Genomic DNA, 26,623 nt, shown 5'->3' with positions numbered 1-26,623 from the left:
GTTTATATAATCATTTCAAGAACGCCAGTTAATCAGTTAACTTATTAATGGAACATAACCACAGAGGCATGGTATGGTCACTTTTTCAATATGGTAATACTAAGGCCCAACTAAGGAACAGGTTATTTTGAGTTAAGTCTTCACTGGACCAAACTTGCTCTCCTTGTGCTATCCACCATTCAGCTGGATAGGCAGTGTTTTGAAAGGTGAAGGATAAAGGATTTTTTTTAAACATTTATATTGCGCATTATCCCAAGCAAAGTTGGGTTCAATGCGGCTTACATCTGAAAATACAATGAGACAGAATAATAGAATTCAGTTATATCATGGAAGAAAATAGATGGCTACGTTTGAAATATTTAACAAAGTTGAAATTAACATGTATACCCAACTGGACATTTTCAAAAGTCTGTCCTTTAATGATGCCACATTTTCAGAAATTATAATCATGTTATAGATAGTTCAGTTGTTCAGTTATTCAAACATTATCACATGCATGCAGCAGAACGTGCATCCATTCACACATTTTGAAAGTAAACAAGAACTTCTATAGAATACATCTAAAACCTAATTTTTAGTACATCCAAAACTTAAGTTTTATTTTCTCATTTCCATTTTCCAAAATTCCAAACAGCAGATGTACAGATGAGCAAGACCCAGAGCAGTCCAAAACAAGTAAAGTCAGAAACAACACAGTTTATGCCTAATTGTTCCACCACCCTTAGGATTCACATTTGCGTTTAAAAAGAAAAAAAACGTGCATGTAAGAACTGAATAAACCAGATCTGACAGATTTATTTTCCATTGAACATAATTAACTTTGTGTGAACTTGGTGGCTAATAATGTGCTGAACTGGACAATGGTGGCATATTTAGACTAACTCTGGACTTCTGCATGTAGGTAGCTCTGCCCTCATTATTCAATGTCTTTTAAATGGTAGTAATAAAAAATATCAAGTGCATTTTTATAATATACAACAGCAATCCACAAAACAAAAGGAGCAAATTCCCACATGCCGTCTTTCTTTTGATCTAGGCACAGGAAAAAAAAAGATTTTTAAATGCTCCCAGGTTTCAACCTAATTCATGTTTGATGTGGGATATAAATGTCATAAATAATAAATAAATACATAGATAGAAACTCTAAATGCTTAGCACCTGATTCTCATAGCATGATGTCTGTTTTAGTGGCCCTTTATTAGGAGAAAAAAATCTCTGCACAAATATAACCCATGCTAGGTTGTCCCTATAACCAGCCTCTGCAAATGACACATTGATTATGATTTATAACAAATTACTTTTCTACCTATGAAAAATTATTCCATTATTATACTTCCTCTGTTGTACATCTGTATGCTGCACAAGCTGGAAGGTTTGAAAATATAAGTGAGATTAAATAAAAATGCTACCAACAATTTTAAAAAATGATGCATGGATGCAGCAGCTCATAGCTTTCTTTGTTTTGTTTTAATTGTACTGGGATGATGGCTGTGTGGAGAAGGGGAAACAGAGCCTAACCTAATTAGCTTCAACTTTTTGAAGTCATCCCATTTCCTGTATTCATTCAACCTCCTTGCCTACAAGTGTGTCTGCATTCCCCAGCTTGTCTACAGAGAAAATATGATACTTTTTTTTATTGGATTAAATACATTTTTGAATAGCTTTAAAAGGCAATACCTCCTTAGGGTCAGAAATGAACAAAAGATGACAAATGTCAGCATTTATCACGTAAAAGCATTCCTTCAAAAGCTAGTCAAAATGTATTAAATTAGACCAATAAAAAGTTATCATCTTGTTTTGTTTTATTTCAATTTATGACCTTTAAAAGTGGACTAGCATGGCTATCACACCATTTTGCACAGAAAGGAAAAATCCAAGGTTAGAAATCCAGGCTTGAAATCATCATTCAGTGCCAAGTTGTTCAGCTGCTATAAGTTGACCTGTTAATCTGGGGAAGACATAGTGCAGACAGTGCAGTGACCAGAAGGAGTAGAACTTGCAATAAGTTTACTCTTTCTGGTCACCAGTGCATCAGGCAAGTTTTGATTTCTTTTTGTAGGCACAGGATTGAAATGCTATCAGGAGAAAGGTATGGGAACAGGACAGAGCATAACTTTAAAGAGAAAAAAGAGACATAGAGGAGGGTAGACTGCACTGAGCATCAGTTACAATCCTAAAGACAAAGAAGAGAGAGGGTTGGCCTTTACAGAATCACAGGTGCAATCCTGGCCACCTTTCTGAGCAGCCTGGATGGACCATGCTGGTCTTTGTCTGCCATCATTTACTCTGATATTATGAACAGATAAATACTGCTTTAATCATCTCTCATGTAGAGAATATTTTGTTCCTGAAAAACTTATCAACTGTGAGCAGCTGCCAAATATAAGGGGGAGGGTATTAGGAGATTGTCCCCCTGTACAGCTATTCAGAGGTCTTTTACTGGTGACATTAATAAACAAGTAGCAGTGGAAAATTTCAGAATGGGATGCATCTGCCATAAAACTGTGACCAAGAAATTGCTGAGAATGTGTTAACATTGATCCATTGTAAGACACTTCCATGGGTTTTTGTCATTAGGCAGCAGAGCGTGATTGGGAGGAGAAGAGAGCAGCTCTGACCCAATACAGTGCCAAGGACATCAACAGGCTTCTGGAGGAAACTCAGGCTGAACTTATGAAAGCAATTCCTGACCTGGAGTTTGCTGCTAAGCACAAGCAACCTGGTAGTACCATCTCCATGCCCGAACAGAAGCCCATCAGACCACAGCATGCCCAGAAGGTGATAACCAAAACTGACTCCAGTGGCCGCAGGGGTTCAGGTAGGAAGCTAAACTGGAAACAGAGGGTCTTCTATCCTGTTTTTGCTCTGGGAAATAGCCAAGGATTTAAAGATTGACATGTCTTCTGGTTCCTAACATGCCAATTTAACTCATATCATCTTTCATCATGTATATCTTTTTACACATGCACCCTTTTACAGGCAGTAATGCTCACATGCTTCCCCTGTATTTCTCGTTGACCCTTGTTGTTCTGTGACTTACACTCACCATTCCCTTCAACATCTCCCACCTTTGTCTCAAAAGTATTGCAGTTTAGCAGGTGATGAGCAAGAACGTAACAATTCTCTGATCTCTGCAGATGAGCTCACAGTGCCCAGGTATCGAACTGAGAAGCCCTCCAAATCCCCACCTCCTCCACCACCTCGCCGCAGCTTCCCATCATCCCATGGGTTGACCACCACTCGTACTGGTGAGGTGGTTGTCACAAGCAAGAAGGACGCTACTTTGATTAAGGTAAAAATATTGCATGCACTGAAGCCCATGAGTTTTATTTATAATTGGGATTTAACTTTGTTTCTGTATATTACGTTACACATATATATGCAGCCTTCCTTGAACAAAGTGATATAGAACAGAGTCCTAGAGTGCTTCACCTTTTGCAGTTATGCTTTTAATATTTTTGTAGCATGTCTTGAGCCTTTGGAAAGATGAGTTCTAAATACTGTAAGCAAATGAATTGATAAATTTTCATCTCACTTAAACTGTGTGACCATGGGGCTCATTTTCTCCAACTCAGTCCAGATTGATCTGTTTTATCCTTTATCCATCTCTGTTCAAGCTTCCTACAGTTTTGCTTTAATTTCAATAATTCAGGTGTAAACCATTTATTACTACTTCTGGAATATTTAACTTTCGATTTAAGTGGAGCTATCTCATCAAGGACTGCGGAGCTTATCCTTTGCTAGTCATCAGTAAATTCTGCTAAATTTGTGTTAATCCACCGAGAGATAACAGTGTCCTAGAAATTAACTGGATCAACTTTACCTCTGGTGTCATACCAAACAGGTAGAGATTTGGTGATACCTCTAGCTTGCTTTCAGTGTAATATAAAAGAGGATTGATAGGTTTTGTTCCCAGTTGATGTCTGCTAAACTAATGTTTGAAGTTGTGGTAGTAGTATCACAAAAAGAAATTAAGTCCAATTGATGCCACTATCATGGGTAGTTTTAGAAAGAAGGATAGTATAATTCAAGGAAGAAAGAAAAGAAAAAAAAGATCATGTTTCCCTGAATTGCTATCCTCCTCTAAGTGTATATTTACGTCTCCCAAAATCAAAGTACATGGGCTGAGAATAGAGTTCCTAAGGACAAAATCATAAAACGTAATAGAAGCCTTAGCCCACTTCCCAGGGGCACAATAGCAAAGAAAACAAGTCAGGGAGTCACTTGAAGTAGATCTCTTCAGTTGACATGCAAAAATCTAAATGTTTGCTGTAATAGTCAACTCTAATTAGTATTGAATAATATATTATAAATTAAAGCAATACCACCGCCTTTCTGTCCACTCCTTGACAAAGAAATCATCTTATTACCTGCTGGACAGAAATCATTTATGTGAGGATCTTCCTCAGATGACAACCAGCTGATGATCATTAATCCAGTCTCTTATATCAGTACAGTTTTATTACTTATAGAACAGATGCTAATGTAAAAGGGAATTGGGACAGCGTAATAGTTTGAGATTGGATTTAACCCTTGTCCTAATGCCAGACTTTCTTTTATGACAGCGTTTATTACGTTTGTTATAATTATTTACTATAATTTCAGTGGGGTAGGAAATATCTTTGATATTGCCAACTGGACTATTTGGGAGTTCTCTCAACCCTAAACCTTGAGACTGACTGATGGATTTTCCATATGTAACGGATTTTTTCTCCTTGGACAGGCAGGATGATGAACAGCCAAACATATGGGTGACATCACAGCTGACGGTGCTAACCGGTCCTTGTCAGATAGCTCAGATGACCTTTAAATCAGGTCCTCTGAGCATGCATACAGCTACCCGTTCAAATTCCTTCAGTTATTTTCTAACCGCCACAGTGGTCGGCAGCAGAAGACCCTTATACTTAGTCTGCTGTCTGGATAACTTAGAACAGTGATGGCGAACCTTTCAGAGACCGAGTGCCCAAACAGCAACCCAAAATCTAATTATTTATCGCGAAGTGCTGGTACTCATTATGGGCGGGGTCACCACATATGACTCCACCCCTATGATAGCCACACCCCCTTACACCAGCCATGGTGCATATAAACAGACATCATTGAAAATATTATACTAGTATAGGAGAAAAAAAATAACATGATTTTCTTTCATTATAAATCATTTCTGTAAGTTGTTACAGCTCCAGTATACCCAGTGCAAAATAAGACAGCAGATGTAAGTTCTCAAATTGGACATATTCCAAACACTAAAATGAAAATAAAATGATTTTTTCTACTTTTGTTGTCTGGTGATTTTGTTTTTCTATCCCTATTGGTCCTAGTCGCTGATTCTGCTGCTCTCTGTTCTCTTAACTCCGTTTCCAGGGCTTCCTTTCCATTTATTTCTTTACTTTCCTCCTTTCTTCTTCATTTCTTGCCTCCATTTATTTCTTTACTTTCCTCCTTTTTTCATTTCTTGCCCTCCATCCATACCCAGCAACCCTCCTCTCCCCTCTAGCCACAAATGTCCAGCCACCCTCCTCTCCCCTCTAGCCACCCTCATGTCCAGCCACCCTCCTCTCCCCCCTGCCCTCCCTCCCACCCAGCACCCAGCTTCAGGCTGCCAGCCCTCCCACCCAGCATCAGGCCTCCCACCCAGCACTAGGCCTCCCTCCCACCCAGCATCAAGCCTCCCTCCCTCCCACCCAGCGGCACCCAACACCAGGCCTCCCTCCCAGCACTAAGCATTAGGCCTCCCACCACCCAGCAGCACCCAGCATCAGGCCTCCCTCCCACCACGCAGCAGCACCCAGCGTCAGGCCTACCTCCATCCCACCCAGCACCAGGCTGACCTCCCGCCCTCGCTCCCTCCCTCTTCCAAACAAGCATCAGCCCACCCGTCCTTCCTCCCTCCCTCCCAGCACCATGGCCCCCCTCCTCCTTCTCCTCTGCAAATGAAAAAACGTACCAGGTTAAGGCAGCGTCGGCAGCAGCAACGAAAAGCGTAGTCTTCACTCGGCGCGCTTCCCTTCTGTCTTGCTCTCAAGCTCGGGACCAGAGCTTGAGAGCAAGACAGAAGGGAAGCGCGCCGAGTGAAGACTACGCTTTTCGTTGCCGCTGCCGACGCTGCTTTAACCCGGTAAGTTTTTTCAATTGCAGAGGAGGAGGAGGAGGAGGGGGGTGGTGCTGGGAGGGAGGGAGGACGGGCGGGGCTGATGCTTGTTTGGAAGAGGGAGGGAGCGAGGGCAAGCGGCATGGTGCTTGGTGGGAGGGAGGGAGGATGGCCTGATACTCGGAGGGAGGGAGGGAGAGTGGGCGGAGCGGACTGGCGCATGTGCCAAGGGAGAGGGCTCTGCGTGCCCTAGGTTCGCCATCACTGACTTAGAACAACCTTCTAAATGTCATGAGTTATCCAGATAGCAAAACTGAATATTGCAACTATCTGGATAAGTCCTGGGACCACCCTGGATAGTGCCTATGAATATACTGATCAGCAGCCCTTATTCTGATAGCAAGTTCTGTTATCTCGATAAGTGTTTTGGGGGATCAGAATGCTGTCCTGAGTTATCTAGATAGCAGACTATTGGTACTATCCAAATAAATTCTGGCACTGACCTCCTTATCTAGGTATTCAGCACTGCCCCCTATCCAAATAATGCACTCAATATCCAGATATTTTTTGACTGCTACAGTTGGTGTTTAAAAAGAATGCTAACTGTGTCAACTGAATATTGACCCATATGTTTTTATCTCCTTTAGAATGTGTAAATTAAGGGCTCCTTTTACTAAGCCACGACAGTGATTTCTGCTAGGCAAATGCGATGAAGCCCATAGGAACTGAATTTACTTCGTCGCATTTGCCATCTCGGGAATCACTACCGCATCTTAGAAAAAGGAGCCCTAAATTTGTAGTTGTGTGCTTGTGTCTTCAGATGGTACAATACCCATTTAGTTGTATAAGTTGCACTGGTAACTCAGTGCAAATTACTTAGATTTACATTTTGCTTTCATGGTTGTAAGGAAACAGTGTGTGTATTCAATAAAAATATTGCTTATATCAAATTCTAGCAATGTTTAATCCTAACATGCACTAGTATCAGGACCAAAGTGGGCATTTGAAATTGAGCTCTACAGTTCTACCTTTTCTTAGGAGCCACCAAGTTCTGCATTTATTGGACGATTTATGAAAATGAGAAATATCTATAAAAATTGAACGAGAGTGGAAAGCACCTGTTTTAATTTGCTGTAGCTTATATTTTGGGTATGTTTTTGTTCTTTGTTAAATTCTATTTTTTATTTTGTATGTGAGCAAGAATAATTAAAACCTAACAGAATGATATTAGATGCATCATAGTTGAGATTCCCTGTATATACAAATTTATGCAGGAGTCGGGCCTTCACCTTGCTCTGTTTTCAGAAAGCAGATTCTGAAGAACTGGAGAGCCAAAAACCTCAAGTGAAGTTAAGACGAACCATGTCTGAGGTCACAAGACCTGCTTCTACCCCACCAATTGTGGCTTCAGGTATCAAGGATGATGATGATGAAGATCGGATCATTGCAGAGCTGGAGGTAAAATGGTGACACCACCTTAAACCCCTGGCCCCACCCTGCCTTGTACACTGCCAAAGGGAAATGTTACTCCACACATGGTCAACATCCTTTCATCTATGTTATTGCACAGGGTCATACCCACAATATCCTTTGACCACTTCCTCTTTTTTTGTTCACCGCTGCTTAATAGTGATAATAGTAATTATGTATGTAATGCTGTCAGTATAATGTTTAAGAAGATGAATCATATGTTGAAAAGCCTGTCCCAAAAGGGTTTGCCACACAGATTGAACACTTGGTAAAGGTCATACAGTGAGAAAGTGGTTAGAGAAATTGAAATAGTGATTCTGTTGTAACAAAGGGGCCATATTCAAGCTTGAGATTTCTTATATTTCTTTTTTTATACTATAGTGTCTATTCTTTTGCACAAGAAAGATTTTTTTTTTGTATAAAAATTGGTATTCTCAGCAAATACTTTGGTAGATGACCTGAAGATGGAGGACCATGGATGATTTGTGGTAGTAGACTTTCCACCTTGAAATACTGATGCTTTTTGAAGCTATGTGTTTTCTCTTATACCCTTCAAATTTTGACTCCTCAGGTGTTTGAAAGAAGTTCGCATTCCCCATTTATCCCCAAGTTCCATTGTGATCAGCTCACAGCTGCTGTCTCCCTTAATACCACTGATGCGTGGCCCAATGAGGCCACTGCAGCCACAGGATGGAAGGTAACAGCTTGTATCGACTTGTAAACATCTGAGCACCCACCTGGCTGCTGTCGCTGTTCTAACCAGCTTCCTTTCTGCCTTTTCTCCGCCTCCTGTTAATTAACCAACTAACGACTCTCACTGTGTCCCTGCACTTCCTGCATTACCAGTGCCACAGAATGATTGATTGTACAGCCTGATGATCCTACTAATGAGTCCTTGTAGCCAAGCACGCACTGTGTCATATAGTATTAATGCATCTGTCTTCCTGCACCTCAGAATTGGTTTTGCATGATAATTCCACACCCTCAGACCTGGCTCATGTATATTTTACTAGAATTACTACAGGGAAATGGTGATGCCAGTGGGTAGAAAGAGCCTACCTTTGAACAGGTACCATTGGGAAGGATACAGACAAAGCTGTCATTTCAGTTTCTCACACCTTTTTGGAATTATACTGTATGTTTTAGATAACACTATACAAGGAACTGATGTATTATCGCACTGCACAGTGAGAAATTATTTTAAGAGCATTAAAATTTGTCAAAAATTAGTTTTAGGCATCCCAGCTCTTCTCTCTGTAAGGCTACTTTGCTGAGTAGATAACGCATAATCTCTTTGGTGAGTACAAAGTGGTTTCATATGTTTTTTATATGCATTGGGTGGCTAATCCATTCCTCCTCTGTTCTGGTCAGAAACCGTCATGGTATGCATTGAATAATAATTATAAGAAAGTGCATCAGATTGAATCATTACAGGTATGATGTGAGTAACAGAACCTGGTAAGTTTTGCAGGATTTATTATTTATTTATGTTTATACAAAACGTAATATCTTGCATTTCCAAATTTGCACTAAAGCACAATTTAAATAACAGTATAAAATATATAAAACAACAACTGGCCCAAAACCCCTTGGTACCCCATGATTCCCTACATTATTCCCACATAACTTAATTTAAAAATCCAAGATGACTTGCATAAAACATGTCCCCAACTAAAATAATCAGACTTCTGTGTTCACCCCCAAAAAGAGCTCTCCCTCCAAAACCAGCATAGCTCATGACTCAAATACCTGCTCAAATGGTGAGGCCTTCATTCAACTTATGAAATCATAAATGCAGCCCTTCTTTGCATTTCAGATTCTAAGGTACCCAGTTTCAAAATAAGGTGATAGTCCAAATAAAAACCAAAAACTATGTAGATTTTAAAATTATGCACCCTATCTGAATTAGTTGAAAAAGATTCTGTTATGATAATCACAGCAATCACTTCACCTCATACTTCACCACCTGCCTTGCTAATGAGGGCAGTTTCATAATAAAACAGTTACTCCCTGATATTCAGCTGGCGGCGGTCAGGGATTTTTAACCGCTGGCCATCGGCAGCTAAATTATTCCCTGATATTCCGTTATGAGTCATGTCTGGGCAATATTGGGGTAATTTGGAGGGGCTGGGTGCTGGAACTTAAGAGTTATACAGCCCGGCTGAATATCAGGCTGGGACCAGCATAATTTTTTAAAAACTTTTTTTAAGTTTCCCAGATCCCCCTCCCACCCACCCCTGACAATGCCCCCTCCTTCCCTCCCCCAGCACTCGCCAATAAGAAATCCCTCTCTACCCAGAATGCCCTCCCACACATCCAGGTAGGCCCTCCCCCAGGCTTACCTGTATCCCCGGTGGTCATTGGCAAGAGCACAGCCCCCATGTTCCTGCCCCTTGCGGCGCTGTTCCAAAATGACTGCCACGACCTCTCCTACACAAATCAGTGTTGGAGCTGGATGTAATAGAGGAGGTGAAGACAGATGGAAAGGAAAAAATGACAAATGGACAGGAAACCTTTGGAAAGGGAATGAAAAGACAGAAAGCAGTAAGCAGAGACTGGGATAAACATAATTAGAAAAATTAAGTAGCCAGACAACAAAGGTAGAAAAAGAATTTTATTTAGAATGAAGTAACGTGGTAGTCGTGTTAGCCAAATTAAAAGTTAATAAATAAGAAAACAAATGGAAAATAAGATGATACATATTTATTGGACTAAATACAGTTTTGACTAGTTTTCGTTGGGAGGCCAAAGACTTCTTCCTCAGGTTGAGACAGTATACTGCTGTCCTGACCTAAGAAAAGAGGTTTTGGCATGTGAAAGCTAATCAAAAATTGTATTGTTAATCTAATAAAAAAGGTATCACTTTATTTTCCATTTGTTTTATTTGTTAATTTGTAATGTAGTAATTGAAATATGCCAGTTTTTAAATTTACATCTGATATCTTTTTTATTTTGCACAGCAGAGGAGGAGCGTATATGTCACTGCTTCTCTTTCCCTGGGTGTTGCATTATATACAGAGTTAGGCTTTTTTGGAATTCAATTTAATTTTTATGTACATATTTATATTTTATGTTTGTGATTACTTATTCTGTATTTGGTGAGAGTTTGTGTTCTTCATGTGTGAAAGAGATGAGGTTTTCTGTTAGTATTGAATATCTGTGTAAGATCAATCCATGCTAATCAGGCTTGTTTAGTTTTCCAGTAGGTGAATTGGTATTCTAATGCCCATTGCCTTTTTCTAGGTAGGCCCTTGTTGTGTGACTACTGGAAGTTAGTGTTATGATATGGTAGAATTGCTTTATAGGTTCTGAGTGACTTTCCTAGTTTTCTTTTTAGTTACTTTACAGTATGCCTGGTACTGAATTTTGGATTTATATTTAGCTTATGCTTTTTTCAGTTTTAGATCAATGGGAGTTACATTCAAGTTTTATTCAAAATTTACTACCCTACCCATCACAAAGTATGTCTAGGCAGCTTACATTCTACTAATAGAAAGAAATAGAAAAGGAAAAGGGGGGGGGGGGGGGAAACTACAATATCAATAGGACAGAAAAAGGGTGGATATGGGGGGGGGGGGGGTTATGTCTGGTCAGGCTTGTCTGACAGGCTCACACTAATGGACCACACAGCAAGAGGCTATGAAAACACATCTGTAAAAGGTACAGTAAGTATTGTCCTGTCCCTGGAAGGCTTACACTCTGACAGTACCTGAAGCAATGGAGGGTTAAGTGACTTGTCCAAGAACTCAAGGAGCGGCAGTGGGTTTTGAACCCTGGCTTCCCTGGTTTTCAGACCTCTCCTCTAAGCATATTAGGTACAACTAATACAGTTAACATATTCCAAACATGTTTGGCAACTCAACAATAAAGGCCAGCAGATCTGAAGCCTGATGGCCATTTGCCAACCTTCCAAATGGTTGCCATTAACCACAGGATTTTTGTTACAGTGCTGTTGAACACCACTGTTCATATGGCCAACTGGAAGATAATGGACTGCAGTGCTAGAGCTGCCTGAGAGCATGTATTTCCAGAATGCTGCAAATATTCTATTTATATATTGTATTGCTTTGGTACATTATTTTGATATTTTGGAATATAATTTCTGGAGTGTATTCAGTTTGCATATTACCATCAGTAACAGAGATTCGAAGTTGGGGGGGGGAGAGATACATCTGGTACAGCTGCACCAGAGCCACACAGTGAGGGATTCCTTCTTTGTTGCGTTCATAAATGCCCCAGTCCTTTTCCATTGCCCTCACCCCAAGGATTTTAATTTGCTCTTTGCTGCCTACCCACGCCCTAAACCTCACCCCAGCCCCACACACTTTAGCCACCCCAAACAGCTGAGTCACCAACCACTTATGAACTTTGGAAGGATCTCCCGCTGTCTGTGTTTGTAGATGTGCTCTGTTTAAGATGGTACTCTTTCCCTGCTTGCTCTGCCCCTTGCTGGATGACAAGGAAAGATGTGACTAGTCTTAAGAATGGCGAATAGATTCATTTGACAGGATAGGATAGCCAGAATTAGCAAGGATAAGCTACATTATTCAAGAGAACTGGGCAGGTTGAGGTTGCCTGCTATGAGATTGTGTAATGTGGCATTCTAGAATTGCTTTTTATGTGAATGGGCTGCAGGCCAATACAAAGTGTGCACAGCTGGACTTGTGGAGAGCATGGTGGCCCCTCTTTCGCCCTTGTGGCTGATTTATGTTATGGGTGGTGAGCTACCCAAGAAGGCACAGGGAAATGTCTTTTTGGGCCCAATAGCAGCAGCATGGAGTAATTTTAGAAAAAGAAAAAAATGGGGGATGGCCAATCAAATTCCAACCCAAGGGTAACTTATTTATTTAAAAAAAAAATACAAATATGCTACAAAAGCTAAAATGGTGCTTATTATTAACAATCAACTTATAAATCCAATAATTACCCCTGGGTTGGAATTTGATTGGTCGTCCCCCATGTTTTCTTTTTCTCTGTTGGTTTGCTTGGGAGTTTCTTCTTCTTTTTCTTTAGAAAAAACAGATGCAGGAAGATAGTCTGTCAGGTTTGCTACTGTTGATGTGGAATTTGAATTTCTTGCTAGGGCCAGATGGGGGAGTTTTTAAAGAATGATCATCCTTTTGATGTAAGTGTCCATCTTTATAGAACACTAAGTTGAAGGGATGTCTCCATCTATAGTGAACTGTAGTTATTTTACTGTTAACTCTAGTTATTAGTGACTGTGTAACCTTGTAAGACTTAAGGCCCTGTTTACTAAGGGGTGTTAGCATTTTTAGCACACGCTAATTTTTAATGCATGCTAACGCTAAGGACACTCATAGAAATATATGGGTGTCTCTAACATTAGTGTGCTTTAAATTTTAGTGTGCACTAAAATTGCTAGCACAACAGGGCCCTGAGTGCATTGAAAACATGTCTGTATGTCTCATTATATTAAATGGGACCTGTGCTAAAATAGCATGAGTTACTGGTAGAATGACATGTCCACGTTGATAAGTACGCCCCTTTTGTCCAATTAGTTATTCAGCCACCAGTCTGAATATTGGCCAAAACCTGAAAAACCGCTGGGAGTTGCACGGGACCCAGGTATTCAATGCTACTGCCCGGAGTTGACCCAGCATTGAATATCTGTGTCTAATTCAGCCCATAGCTATCAGCAGCTGTAAATTTGCTGCTGGGGCTGAATATCTTGGGGGTGGGGCAGTGTGGTTAGTTACTAAATACAACAGTGCAGGTGCCCTAAATATGTCTGATTTGTTTCTTTGGGCCATTTTAAGGACATTAGGAAGTTTACTATCTCCTCTGCAACAACACAGGAGCCCTTGAGATCCTAATGCAATAATCCTGAAGTCCTATGGAGAGGTCGTTCAGTACTAGCATAGAATGCCTTAATGCCTGTAAATAAATAGTCTAAATTCAACAAGGCACTCTACTTTAATCCAGGAGGTTGTCAGAAGATTTTTATTAAACTAATCACCACTCTGGAATACATATTCAAATGTATAAAAGGATCAACAGTGGTGATGATACTCGGGAGCATTACTGTTTCTTCTGAAGATTATTCACCATGATCTTCACAGGTCCTACACATTATATTAATGATTTACTATTTACTTATTTTAGTTGCATTTCCTCACAATGTACTGCTATGTTTCTTACTAATTCAATTAATTTTATAAGATCAATACTTAATCTCTATTTATTTATTTGATAGGATTTATTTACCGCCTTTTTGAAAAAATTCATTCAAGGCTGTGTACAGTAAGAATAAATCAACATAAGCAATAGACAATTACAGCAGTAAAAATATTCAAATAACAATACAAAGTATGGCTTAGTACACTACTTTAACATAAGTCATGGAGACACTTATGCGACATGAGCCATGTTTTGCTATAAGGTATTTCAAGGTTCATCCCCATTACATTGCCAGCCATACCTTAATGATCTCTCTCTCTCTCTCTCTCTCTCTGGTATATAAACCATGCCACTATTACAGCACTGGCTGGTGTTTCTAATTAAACTTTGATATTTTCCAAGAATAGATGCAAAATCTTTTTTAAAAGACAAAAGAAAATGCTAATGGAGCAACAATTAAAATGTTCACATTAGTGCAAATTCTGCAGGGTTTGTGCTAGTGATCAAAGCCAAACTTCATGGGTGGTGGTGTTTTGATCGTTCCTCCAATTCAAAGTGTCTGCATAGATTTCCATGGGTACATTTTCCAGTGTAAATAAGTGTCATTTGAAAAATGCAAAATTGTGTGCATTGTTGACTCCTCCTACCCAGGGAACGTCTCCAAACAATGTAGGTAAATTATGCACAGCACTAAACAATGTATACAGTTTTACCCAGATAGATAGAAGTATCACTGACTATCTCCTGTTCAGAAAAGCTATGAAAACCTACGTATTCAAACTATTCTACAACTAACCACATAAACTATTGACAACCTCCCCACATCACAAATGTAAAACAGTAATGTAACTTCACTCAAATGTAAACTGTAAGCCACTTTGAACCAAAACTTGTTTTTGGATAACAGTGGGATACAAGAATGCATAAATAAGTAAATAGATGGTGGGCAATTCTCCTATAAATGGAGCATTTTTGGGATCAGGTTTCCTAACAGGCTCATGAGAGTTGGTGAATGCTATATATTCTGGTAACCTTTATATATACTGCTGAAATTCCCCCATGGGATACTGTAATAGACTTTATTACACACTGCAGATCCGGGTAAGGCACTTCTAAACATGGTTATTCCAGTGGTATTCTGGCTTTAGAAATCGCTAATATGCCTGTTCTCTTGGATATGTGCTTTCCAGAACTGCTTTTATTCAATATAATATGTACAGCTAAATACAGTGACAGTAATACATCAATGTCAGATGAGAATTTTATTTTCTGCAACAAGAAAGTTTTGTGTTGTGCCAATCCAGGCTGCACAGATCTATCTATACTTCTTTTTCTACTCTTTCAAGATGTATGAATGATTACTCCTTGAAGCACAAAATTCACTAATTAGAATCCAGAAATCTAATAGTTGTTCATGGCATGTTGTAGTATTTAGTGAAAGGTGTTTATAGTATATCGCCAGCTGAGAATGAGAATTCAGAATCAGGTTGGTCTTAGTTGCTGTGTGGGTCCTGTTTATTCTGTAATTCCATTATAAAGTTGTGATCATCTTGATCATTAACGTCGTCCTGTTTCTGAATTTGCTGTATAGGAGCGGGATGTTGTATCTCCAGCCAGAAGAATGTTCAGTCTCCCTCACATTGTCCTGACAGGGGTTTCAAACCCATCATCACCTACTGAAGTTGACTTTGAGCTGACTGAAAAAGCAAGTGATCCTGAGTATAGCGAAGCCAGTACTAATGTGTCATACAAGAAAGATATGGAAAAACAATCTGCTACTTATCAGCCTGAAAAGGGCAGTGTGAAATTCAAAGGGAACCCATTAAAGGCGGCACTTGGTTCAGAGGAGACAAGCTGTTCTGAAATAGATAGAATATCTTTGGTTCAAGAAGATATGCATGAGATGTTTCAGTCTATGTCATTAGAGGCACATTCCCAATCTATACAAAGTGAGTTTTCACCTCTCTACATTGATGAAGCCTCGATACCCAATAGCAATGATGCTAGTACAACAGACAACATTGCTGTCTTAATCACACCAACAAAGATTCAGGCATTGTCCAGAAACGAAGTTCATGAATTAGCAAAAGAGAAAGGGAAAGAAGTCTATACTTTGAATGTTGGATTTAGAGATGGGTGGTTCAGAGACATTGTCCCTGAAGAATCATTTATCAGTTTAGACAAACAAGCCATCCTTATAATCTTTGAAGAAACCTTGACGCTTGAAATGGCTTACAAAAGGCTGTCATCCATCATTGAAGATGATGAAAAGTATAGGAGCTTTTCTGAATTTCAGAATAAAGGTAGAATTCCTGAACTGGAAACAGAAATGTCCAGCCACAGTCTAGAGGAGAAGCTACCTGCTTGCAAAGAACTTGATGGCAAAGATTTTAAACAGACTGAAAGAGAAGCACCAGAAGAATTTCCAAACCAAGCATTTCCTGTGTCAGAGTGGCAGTCTTTTCATAGTAAAGATAGCATAACTGGGGTGTCTGAACAGCTCAAAGTGAGGGTTCCGAAGATACATTGTCATGCATTGTCACAAGCCATAAAGTCTGGAGCAGCATCTGTAAGTAGAATCATAGAGATTCTGGCATGTGAACAAAAAGAAAAAAATAATTTATATATAGATGAAAAACAGATGCAAGGAAGGAGATGCGTACTGAACTTTGCTGAAAATCCAGAATATAACGGGTCATCGGTAGGAGAGTTGTCTATTCCTTGCAATGTGACATCATCAAGAAGTCAGGAAATCTGTAAAAACACTTACAAAAGATTGAACAGCTTTGAGGAATCCATCAGAGAGCTGGAACTTACGATTCGTGATATTGGTGGTCACCAGACAGCAGAATTTCTTCTGTCTCAGGAGAATCCAAGAATAGTTCAATTAGGAAATCTAAATGAAAGTGGACTAGAAAAGGAAAAATCAAGTGAACAGATGTTCAGTGACACAGAGAGGGATGGGACTGTTAACATTCCTCATCAGAATTCTTCACAAAGGGACGTTAACTTATGGACACGGTCTACTGGGAAGAAACCTCCATTGTTGCCCAAGCCCCAGCTCCCAGTCTCCAGTCCTAAGGTGTATTTTCTCTTAATATTTCCTTGGCTGCTCTCTCTTTGGATTTCAGCTGCAGTTCCAGGCTTTCAGGGAATTTTTGGTGGGGGATAATGACGTGGCATCACCTGAAAAGCTGTGAAATTAGTGGGGAATATGGGGACTTCCACTGAAATCTTGGTGGTTAACCTGGATTTTTCTATGCCCTTAACTGCATTTGTTTTCTTGGCATAAAGCTTGTTTACAGCCAGCAGTCTATTTACAATGCCATATGTGCAAAGGAAGATTGATGGTATTTTGTAAGCTGTTGCTTTATAGTCACTTTTTTGGAGCAATGCAGGCAGCTTTTGCACCTTCAGCTAACAGTCATACCTGTCAGAATCCTGAGCTTTGGAAATTGAATACTCACTGCATTATACCTGTGAATTCTAGCATCTGTATGGATGTAAAGGTTGCTGCATATTGTATCAGAATGAGTTCTAGGGAACAAGGTTATATAAAAAGATGTTTTTTTCTGCCCCTCCTCCCTCTATTTTAGTGTCACATGATGCAGTATTTCAATTTCAGTCCTACTCAGAAAACTTTCTTAGAATTAAGAGATACAGAAAAGGCCAGGTTGACTGAGCAGATTTAAGTCAAGTATACAAACTGAGAGGATGATTTGAAAATCTGGTAGATTCCTCATTCTACTGATACCCGGGAGAGATCGGGGGGGGGGGGGGGGGCTGCTTTTCATCTTATCCCAGGATGGAAATTAGCCTTTTCCCAGAAGTTCCAGAGAGTGAATTTCTCACTTTCACAGTTGATTTGACTTGGACATGATAGTTTGGTTAGGCCAAACGTCCTGACCTTATGCCACCTTAAGTAAGTCATCTTTGTCTCAGAATAGCACACATTTATAACTTTTTTCACTTGCCTTTTGGAACCTGTTCTACAGGTTACTCTTTAAAATTTAGCAGTCACAATTTCCAACCCAAAAATGGCTCTGTGCACATTTTTGAAATACTAATTTCTAAAGATTATTAGGAACCTGTTTGTATAAAAGACATTATATAAATTTCTAAGCATTCTTGTTATGAGCTCTGGAAGATCTGAGCCACATTCATTGTGGTCTTGTTAAGGCGTGTGTGGTCCTAAATATCTGCTCATTGTATATTACAGATAAATGTAATTCTGATCAGCAGCCTATACATACACATCAATATACGCTATAGTTCAAAGACTCCCTTCTGTCTTTTTTTTTTCTTTTACTGGTCTTGTACTGTAATCACACAGATATTAAAGATGCTTTTATCTTCTCTCCTTACTTGGAAATCTGACTGACTGAATCATGTCTTCTTATCATTGCATTTTTCCATCCCTATACAGAAAATGTTTGCTGACTTTATTTTTGCCTTTCCATACACAATTGCAACTGTGTATTTTGCTTTGTATCTGAAAATATCTCCAAAATATTTAATAATAACAATTTAATTAGACTTTGTTACGGGGTGATTACATTAAATTGCCATTTATTCACTGGTAAGTGTCACCTATAGCATTTAAATGGCATGGGGCGATAAGGCAGATTTCTGTAAAATACTGAGGAATGGGTAAACATGAATCAGTTTGCTGTTTCAAAAAGTACAAAGAGTTGATGATATGCCATGAAGTTAGTACATTTAAAACCAATAGGAGAAAATATTTTTCCACTTAATGCATAATTAAACTCTGGAATTCATTGCCAGAGGATGTGATAAAAGCAGTTGGCATAAAAAGGTTTAGACAAGTTCCTGGAGGAAAAGTCCATAAACAGCTATTGAGGTAGACTTGGGGAAAGCCACTGCTTATCCTTAGGGGTAAGTAGCATGGAATCTTGCTACTTTTTGATATCCTGCCAGGTACTTGTGACCTGGATTGGCCACTGTTGGAAATAGAGCACTGGGCTTGATGGACCTTTGGTCTGTGTCAGTGTGGCAATTCTTATGATCATATAGCCAAGATATAGTTTGAAATGCCCTGATGCAAAGATTACCAAAAACAGGAAAGCAAGATAGGTAATGTATAGAGAGCAGGTCACCATGGGAGCCATTTTCTAATGGTGTTAATACATGCTCTCTGCCACAGAATCCATTTTATTCTGATGGGGCCTGTGGCAAATACTGTGCTAACTATTAGTAAATGACTAAGGTGCTTATTGTAGAAGCACCATTTACATTTTAGATGTGCATAAACCAGCACATAAACATTAATCTAGCATAAATATCTAAGTTCCAGTTTTACAAAGTTAGGCTATACACATGTAAAACTGAAGAATGGGCAAATGACAACAGGGCATGATATGGATGTTGAAGCAAGCCCCTAGGCAGCTGCCTATACTGTGAGCTCTGTGTGAAACTAACCCACAGCCTTTACGGCCTGTCAGCTAGGCAGCCTCTACTACAAGCTATCAGCTACAGCCTATCCTGCCTTCCCAATCTGGGTCATTAGGCAGCCCACTGTAAGCTCTTTACTGCCTTCAGTCTATACTGTCTCTCCATGGCTATTACAGTTCTTTAAGTTTCCCAGAGATATGTGCAGATAACACTCAGACATTTAATATAGGTATAACTTAACTTTATATGCATACTCTAGATCGATGTATCTCACAGGATTAAGGTGGGCAGGAATCAGGAATACAACATATAAATCAGAAGCCAGGAATCAGGAACATATAGAAACAGAATCCCGACCTGTCTGTCTTTGGAGCTCTGCCTAACTGTAGAGCTTCCTCTACATGAAGAAAGGCCAACAGTCCCAGCAAAAGAGATGAAAAGGCAGAGAGAGTCAAGGAGAAAAGGTGGAGGGGAAAAATGAGCTCCAAAATAGACCATCCCAGGCTGCCTAGCAGCCAATAGGGAAATCCCTGACCATGTAGGGAAAAACTGGATTCTGGCTGAGGCCTCTTTCCTTATCAGATGGGAAGGAATGTGAGGAATCTGGCTTTTACTCTGACTTAGTACAAAATGCACTTCAGGTTTTAGCAAAATGTATGCAGTCTACTAATATTAGCTAAAATAATGTAATACACGGGAATACAATGCCATGTATAATGTTATTAGTCCAGTAACTAAACTAAGTTACTAGACTAATAACATTATAAACTGGGATACATGTGTATATATATGCAGGTCAAAAACAGGTAATTTGGTATTACTTAGGCGATTGCCTAACTTCCACATAGTTTGATTTTTTTTTTTTTTGTGGCTCCCATCAGATGTGTTTTGGACTGTGCTAGGGGCAATCCTAAAAATGTTTATTCCCCATTTCAGAAGAGGAAAGAATATCTAAGAGACTGACTTTGAAATTTACACCTACTACCTAGGATGTCTAGGTTCCAGAAAAGTGCTTCGGTTGAGCAGTACTTTACTACAGGGATTAGGGGAAGTTGCCCCCTTAATCCCCCAGTGCTTGATGTCCCCCAAAAGCCAGACTGACAAGAGATACCAGGCTCTGTGATAGCTTTAGGAAAAATAAACATATATGATTCCAAAATGGCTAAGATAAACAATTATATTCTGGAACATAAACACTCATTTTGCTATTCCACCATTTTGACCCACTGATATTTTACATATTTATTTTTCTAAAATGGATGTTTGTGTTAAATGTCAGCAAAGCATAAATATCAATTTTTTCCACTTATTTTGGACAAGTTCTACATTGGGAGATCCTGATCTAAAATCCTAGCGGGATGTTTCAATTCTAATTTGAACTTCCTTTATAAAATTTAATTCCATGTGAGAAGGCTCGGCAGGACAAATCTGATTTCTATAAGAGAAGCCTGTAGAGGGCCAAATGCTGTACAGTACAGTGAGGAGAGTCTGAAGAGGTTTTTCCTTTTTCTAAGGGACGGAGTCTAATGTCTGAATATAAAATACCTCTGAGATGCCAACCTGTTAATGCAGTTTATAGAAAATGATGGGAATTGATCAAATTTATAAGGAGGGATAAAGATGGAGAAAAATTAGATATCCTGTAAAAGCAAGACAGAGAAGGAGAAAACTTAGCAGATTGTCCAAGAGTTGGATTAGTCTCAAATTCAGATGTGCTCTCTGGGGCTGCTTGTATACTAGGAGTGGTTTGAGTGCATAGTTTAGAAATTCATCCATAGTAGAAAAAGGAAATAGTGAAGGAAGAGGATTCATGTTATGACTTTGTCACATCTCCCAGTTCTGTTTATCAATATATCTTTGTACTTCTGCTGCCGTGTTTCACTCTAATTATTAAGCCCTCTGAGATGGTCCAGTTAGTATGCATTTTACAGAACATTGATGCTTTGAACTATTATGATAATTTCAGTGGTGTTAGTCTACCTTTAGCAGTAGAGAGAGAGAGAGTTGACGGGCATTCAGAGAATTATAGTGGGATATAATCAGGACAGAGGGAAAGGGAATGGGGCTTGATATACCGTCGTTCTGTGTTTTTTTGCATCTACATTCAAAGCGGTTTGCATATTAAATACAGGTACTTATTTGTACAGAGACAACATATTGCTGGTCTTCTATCAATAAGGGTACAAAATACTGCTCTGTTGAGCAAGTGATAAACATTTTATGGTAGTAATAGTTTAACTTTGCCCGAGGTGCCTTATAATAAATGACGACGTCCTCAGCATGGTAAAGGGCACTTGCTATGTATAGTTAGATGACAGTGATATTGCATCTGACATGAGCTCATCAACTGGAACATGAAGGTTTTACTTATATCTTTGTATGTTTTATGACTCTCTCTCTCTGCAGAGTGGTGGTGTCTCCATACCGGCAATGAAGATGGTAAATCCAGCTGCCTCTCGTCTGAAAGTGTCACAGCAGGGCAGTCCAGACAAGAGCAAGCACATGAAGCAAAGACTGGAGTACATGAGAATCCAGGGACAACAGCAGGTAGCTTATCTCTAAGGTAGCTGTCAGTGTGCAGAGTCATTGAGCTTACAAGGTTTACTTTAGGACAGGAGTGCTCTTCAGAAAATACCTAAAAGTCCCAGTCAGCTTACAATTCAGACCCATCAAGAGTCTGCTGTTGAGTTCCTGCTCTACTGCATACTCAGTCTCATAGCTAGTGAGGGGTGAGAGCAGGGGGTTGGAGGAAGAGGAGAAATGATGCACACATGAAAGAGCAACAAAGATATACATTTTACACATGGCTTGAATTCTGATGGAACCTGTGGTTCCTCTCTGAACAAGTCCTTTGGGTGCCAATGGATGGAATCTGTAAGCATTTTTCTCTTGCCTGGACATGCTGTGGGTAATTTTATAAACAGACCACCTAGCCAGTGGTGCAGAAAAGCACAAGTTATGCCTGTTTTATGAAAGGAAAACCAAATCACCCAAAAATCCCCAAACCGGGACAAAAATAAACAATGATAATCATCTAACAATCCTGAGTGTTAACATGCCATAAACTATAATTATAATGAGAGACCTTCATAAGTTTTAACTAAGCTGGACACACAGTAAACAGTGCAACCATGAAAAAGGCTAGATCATTTTTATTGGAAAAAATGTTAAAATACAGATAAATAAGTAGCACAAACGTTAATGAAAGAGAGCTGATATACATTATGCATTAGAGAAAGGAACAAATTCACAAAATATTTGAAGGGTCCCCAGACTTTGATATGTTTAACAACATATTTATTTGTTTTCAGCAAGATAAGATTCATATTTATAAAGTAAACAGAATTTAACCAAAATGAAAAGGTTTTTTTTTTAAATTATCTTTCCACTCAGTAAAAATTACTTTCAGTGCTATTGATCTCAATATCAGAGGGTTTTTTTCCTTAGATAGGTGGTCAGATAAAAAAGTAGATCATAGTATAATAAGTTTCTAAGACAAGTAGATTTAACAGATAAGAGATTCCACTCCCAAGCATTTAACCAAAAGAATTGTAAATTAGCACACGAACAAATCATATGTTCGATATGGACATTACATGGCCAACAGCGGTTGGAGAACGTGCTGTTTATTGTCATTGTAGTCCACAAAACTTTGTGCATCTAAAAGAGTAATTACTGTAATATTGAAGCAGACACACTAACCCCTGGATTCTATATATGGTGTCCTAAACTGGGCACCGATAGTTGGTGCTGATCCAAGATATGCACCCAACTAAATTGGCAAATGAACCAATTAGTGCCAATAATTGGGTGCTAATTGTCACTATTTGAATTTGCATTCATATCTTGCTACACGCTATTCTATAACAATATGCACTCAAATCCCATAGCATGCAACCCAAAAGGGGCCATGGCAATGGGAGGTGCATGGGTGTGCCAAGGGCGTTCCTAAAATTTGCTTGCAGTGTTATAGTTTACCGGGGATATGCACCCAAATTGGGCGCCAGGAATTACATCTGGTTTCAGTAGGTGTAAATCATGGCACTGAAATTGCACTCAGTGCTATTCTGTAATGGGCACTCATCTTTGAGTGCTGATTTTTTGGGGGAGTGCCAATTTTGAGCACCATTTATTAAATCTAGCCCTAAAGGTCTATTGGTCTTGGACCAAAAATTGGACCACTGACCTTTAGAAAGAGAGGCCAGCATCCAGTGACCATAAGTTTTGTAATGTAGTGATGTCAGTAGGATTCTTATTATGAAATAGTTTATAAAGCCTGGAAGCAGATTTACCTAAAATTAACGCTTTAGACAAGATCTTAAACATCTCGGGGTGAAGAAATGCAAGTAGAAATAATTTTGTTGGATGTGAAACATGAACAAAGTTGAGGATAATGAAAAAGTTGTGAATAGGGTAAAGAATATTTTCATGTAAATGTTCAAATAACTGATAGAATGTTGATGTATGATATATTTCAGGAGATAAATGCCACAATTAATCTAGCTTGGCCAATAAATAGGTTTATGATCATTACATATAAAGGAGTTGTCCCATAGGGGGAGGCATCAAGAGTATTAATAATAGGACAGGGAAGAGTGCAAGCTAAATTTGTAATGGCTAGATTCTGTATGATATCAATTTGTTTCGTTTTGTGTATACTATACAAGCCAAGTTTGCTTAAGAGGAATAGGTCTAAACAAGTATATAGTTTAAGAATCTGATATAGAATCACAAGTCCACAAGGAGGCAGTGTGTAAAAGAAATGTGTGATTATAATGCTCAAAAACTGAGAAATTCACTCCCCCACCCCCCCATATCCTTTGGATGCTTTAATTTTTGGAATGCTATTCTTGGAGTTTTATTGTTCCATTAAAAATGGGTGAGGGTCTTTTCTATATCTTTAAAATATTTCTTAGGGAATTGAAATGGGAGTATACTTAGCCCCACAAATAATATATATATATTAAGACCATTCTTATACAGTCTAGTCTACCCCACCAAGTGAGATAGAGTGGGGACCTTCTATAACACATGTTTTTATCCAGCTCTAATATCTGGGTCATGTTAATATTTATGGTGTCATGCAGAGGTAATTTATAAATTAGGCTGAGGTATGTTATATCCTCTCTGCACCGACAAGTAAGAATAGAAGGGGAGGTCTGTTATAACACAACAAATGTTAAGTGACAAAAGCTCAGTTTTGGACCAGGTTATAGTATATCCAGAGAGAGCTCCAAAATCTCAGTCGCCCTGACACTTCTGGGACTGAACTTTCAGGAGAAGACATGTACAAAAGAACATCATCTACATATACAGACAGTTTCAGTGGGATACCTGCTGTGCTTATACTTTTGATATTTTCAGAGGAATGGATATTCAATAATAGATAAAAAGTAACAGGGACGGGGGCAACCCTGACAGGTGCCTCTTGAGGTTGGGAAAGGTTAGAATAGAGTTAACATGTACACATGCAATAGGATTTCAATATGGCACTTTAACTGTATCGATAAATAATTCACCAAGATGAAACCAGTGAAGTACTGAAAATAAGAAATTCCATTCAATGTAGTCAAACGTTTTTTCAGCATCTAGGGAAATCGCACAAGCTGATTCCCCCATATGCTGAGTTACTTGTAATACGTGACAAAAAAGTCTGGTATTATCAGAAGAGCTTACCTTATACAAAACCAGTTTATGAGGGAGGAATTAATTTTCTTACAATTTTAGAGAGCCGATTTGCAAGAATCTTGGTATATACCTTGCAATCATACTTCAAAATAGAGATAAACCTGTAATTTTTAACCAAAACTCATCTCATCCAGGTTTTTCTAATGGCTAGATCATATTTGTAATCATAGGTACTCCCCAAATATCAGTGCTTGCTTGCATCCTTGAGTGCATCAATTTGATACTTATAAAATAACACTTGCATGTTGTATCCCTCTACAGAGTGATAAACAAAATTGTATACTTGTGCAAAAATGCTATTGTAGTCACAAAAAAAGAAATGGTGTTTTACTGAATTTGAAATTCAAAACATATTGTTACTCTCCTTGTCTTAGCAATCTTCATAAATGACAATACAAATATGGTTCAAACACAGTACTTAATTTATGTAGCTTCCACGACTTGTGTGAATTAGTCTGCAGTCCACAGCTTTTTGTGTCTCGTATCTGCTAATAAAGTATGCTACCTGTTCTCAAACTGAAAATAGCTTTAAAAAGAATAAATATAGCATCACAGTGTCAGTATTCCAGCGTTCCTAGCAGTGATCTCAGCCACTCCTCTGGTAATATCACGCTAAAAAAGTTATTCAGCTGGGAGACTTGCAAGCAAAGGTTCATATATGAATACATCACACACAAGTGTAAACCATATCAGAAATTAGACTTGGGCAATGTTTGCAAATCTTAAACTGCGCCAACCTACTTTTCAAAGCCACAAATAAAAATGCAAATATACTGAATTATAAGCAACTGCACAAGCAACTAGGAAAAACAAATTAACAGTATTAAAGTATTGTAAAATATATGAATAATATTGTAAATGGAATATGAGAATACAGTGTAAATGCAGAAAGATATAATGAAAAATAATGTAAATAAAAAAATATATTAAAAATGCCCACTCTCAACAGCATGAGAGTTGTTTAAAAAAATTATCTTAAAAGTATTTGAAAAATAAAAAGTAAACATTTCTTAGAAATGAATCAGCAATGAAATGTCACTTACAAGGAATATTCAACAATTTAGATGAAAAACGGCCATAAAATGCTATATAGTCAGGGTCCCTTGGGCTCCTCCAACGTGCTTGGCCACCCAGGAATCTTGACAGACTCTGTCTTGGTGGCATGTATAGCCAATGATGCTTGTAAAGTAAGCTTTTAGGTTCTTGCATTTTTAGTGAGCGATAGGGTGCTTGATATTTCTTTAGCTCTGCTCACTTGACTTCCTGTTGCATGTATCATGGCCCGCAGGCCTTGGAAAAGGGTGGCCTTAACAATCTGATGCAGGTCAGTGATAACCAGTGGGGGAGCCTGTTGCTGTAGTAGGTCAAACAGTACTCCTTTTTTGACACAGGACTTTAACCTTATTTTTAGTTCCCAGGATGTACATGATTTGGAAATCAAAGTGAGTAAAGAGCATTGTCTACCATAAGTATTAAAGATGCAGAGCCTTCAGTGTCTGAAGCTGCTCTAGGTTAGGTTGTCATGATAGGGCTGCTCCCAAACCACATTAGATATGTTTGTTTCCACCACAGATTGGATTGTGGAGTCAGGGTGGACCAACAGAAGCAAAAGCATTTTTTTTTAACTGTTCAAAGGCCTGTTCCACATCTGATGCCTTTGAAATTTGGCTAGTTTCTTGAGCAAAGTCATCAGTGGTACTATGATGTTAGAGAAATTCTGTATGAATCTACAGTAGAAATTTACAAATCCAGTAAAGTACTCGATGTCGTGTATTCCTTGTGGGACCTCTTAATGGTGTACTGCTTTCACTTTCTGGGCAATCT

General features: G+C 38.9%; 1 protein-coding gene across 1 annotated transcript in view; it reads left to right on the top strand.

Annotated features, from left to right (window-relative positions):
• SRCIN1 (SRC kinase signaling inhibitor 1) overlaps positions 1 to 26,623 on the top strand; it is a 299,672-nt gene that overhangs the window by 258,636 nt on the left and 14,413 nt on the right. The window contains exons 14-17 of the mRNA XM_030221850.1: positions 2,578 to 2,818; positions 3,138 to 3,292; positions 7,397 to 7,549; positions 21,518 to 21,658. Coding sequence (XP_030077710.1) covers positions 2,578 to 2,818; positions 3,138 to 3,292; positions 7,397 to 7,549; positions 21,518 to 21,658 — 690 coding nt within the window. The remainder of the gene's footprint in view (positions 1 to 2,577; positions 2,819 to 3,137; positions 3,293 to 7,396; positions 7,550 to 21,517; positions 21,659 to 26,623) is intronic.

This window comes from Microcaecilia unicolor, chromosome 12, assembly GCF_901765095.1.
Source record: "Microcaecilia unicolor chromosome 12, aMicUni1.1, whole genome shotgun sequence".
Taxonomy (NCBI): domain Eukaryota; kingdom Metazoa; phylum Chordata; class Amphibia; order Gymnophiona; family Siphonopidae; genus Microcaecilia; species Microcaecilia unicolor.
The sequence above is the reverse complement of the archived record's forward strand: the minus strand, read 5'-3'. Positions and strand labels throughout refer to the sequence as shown.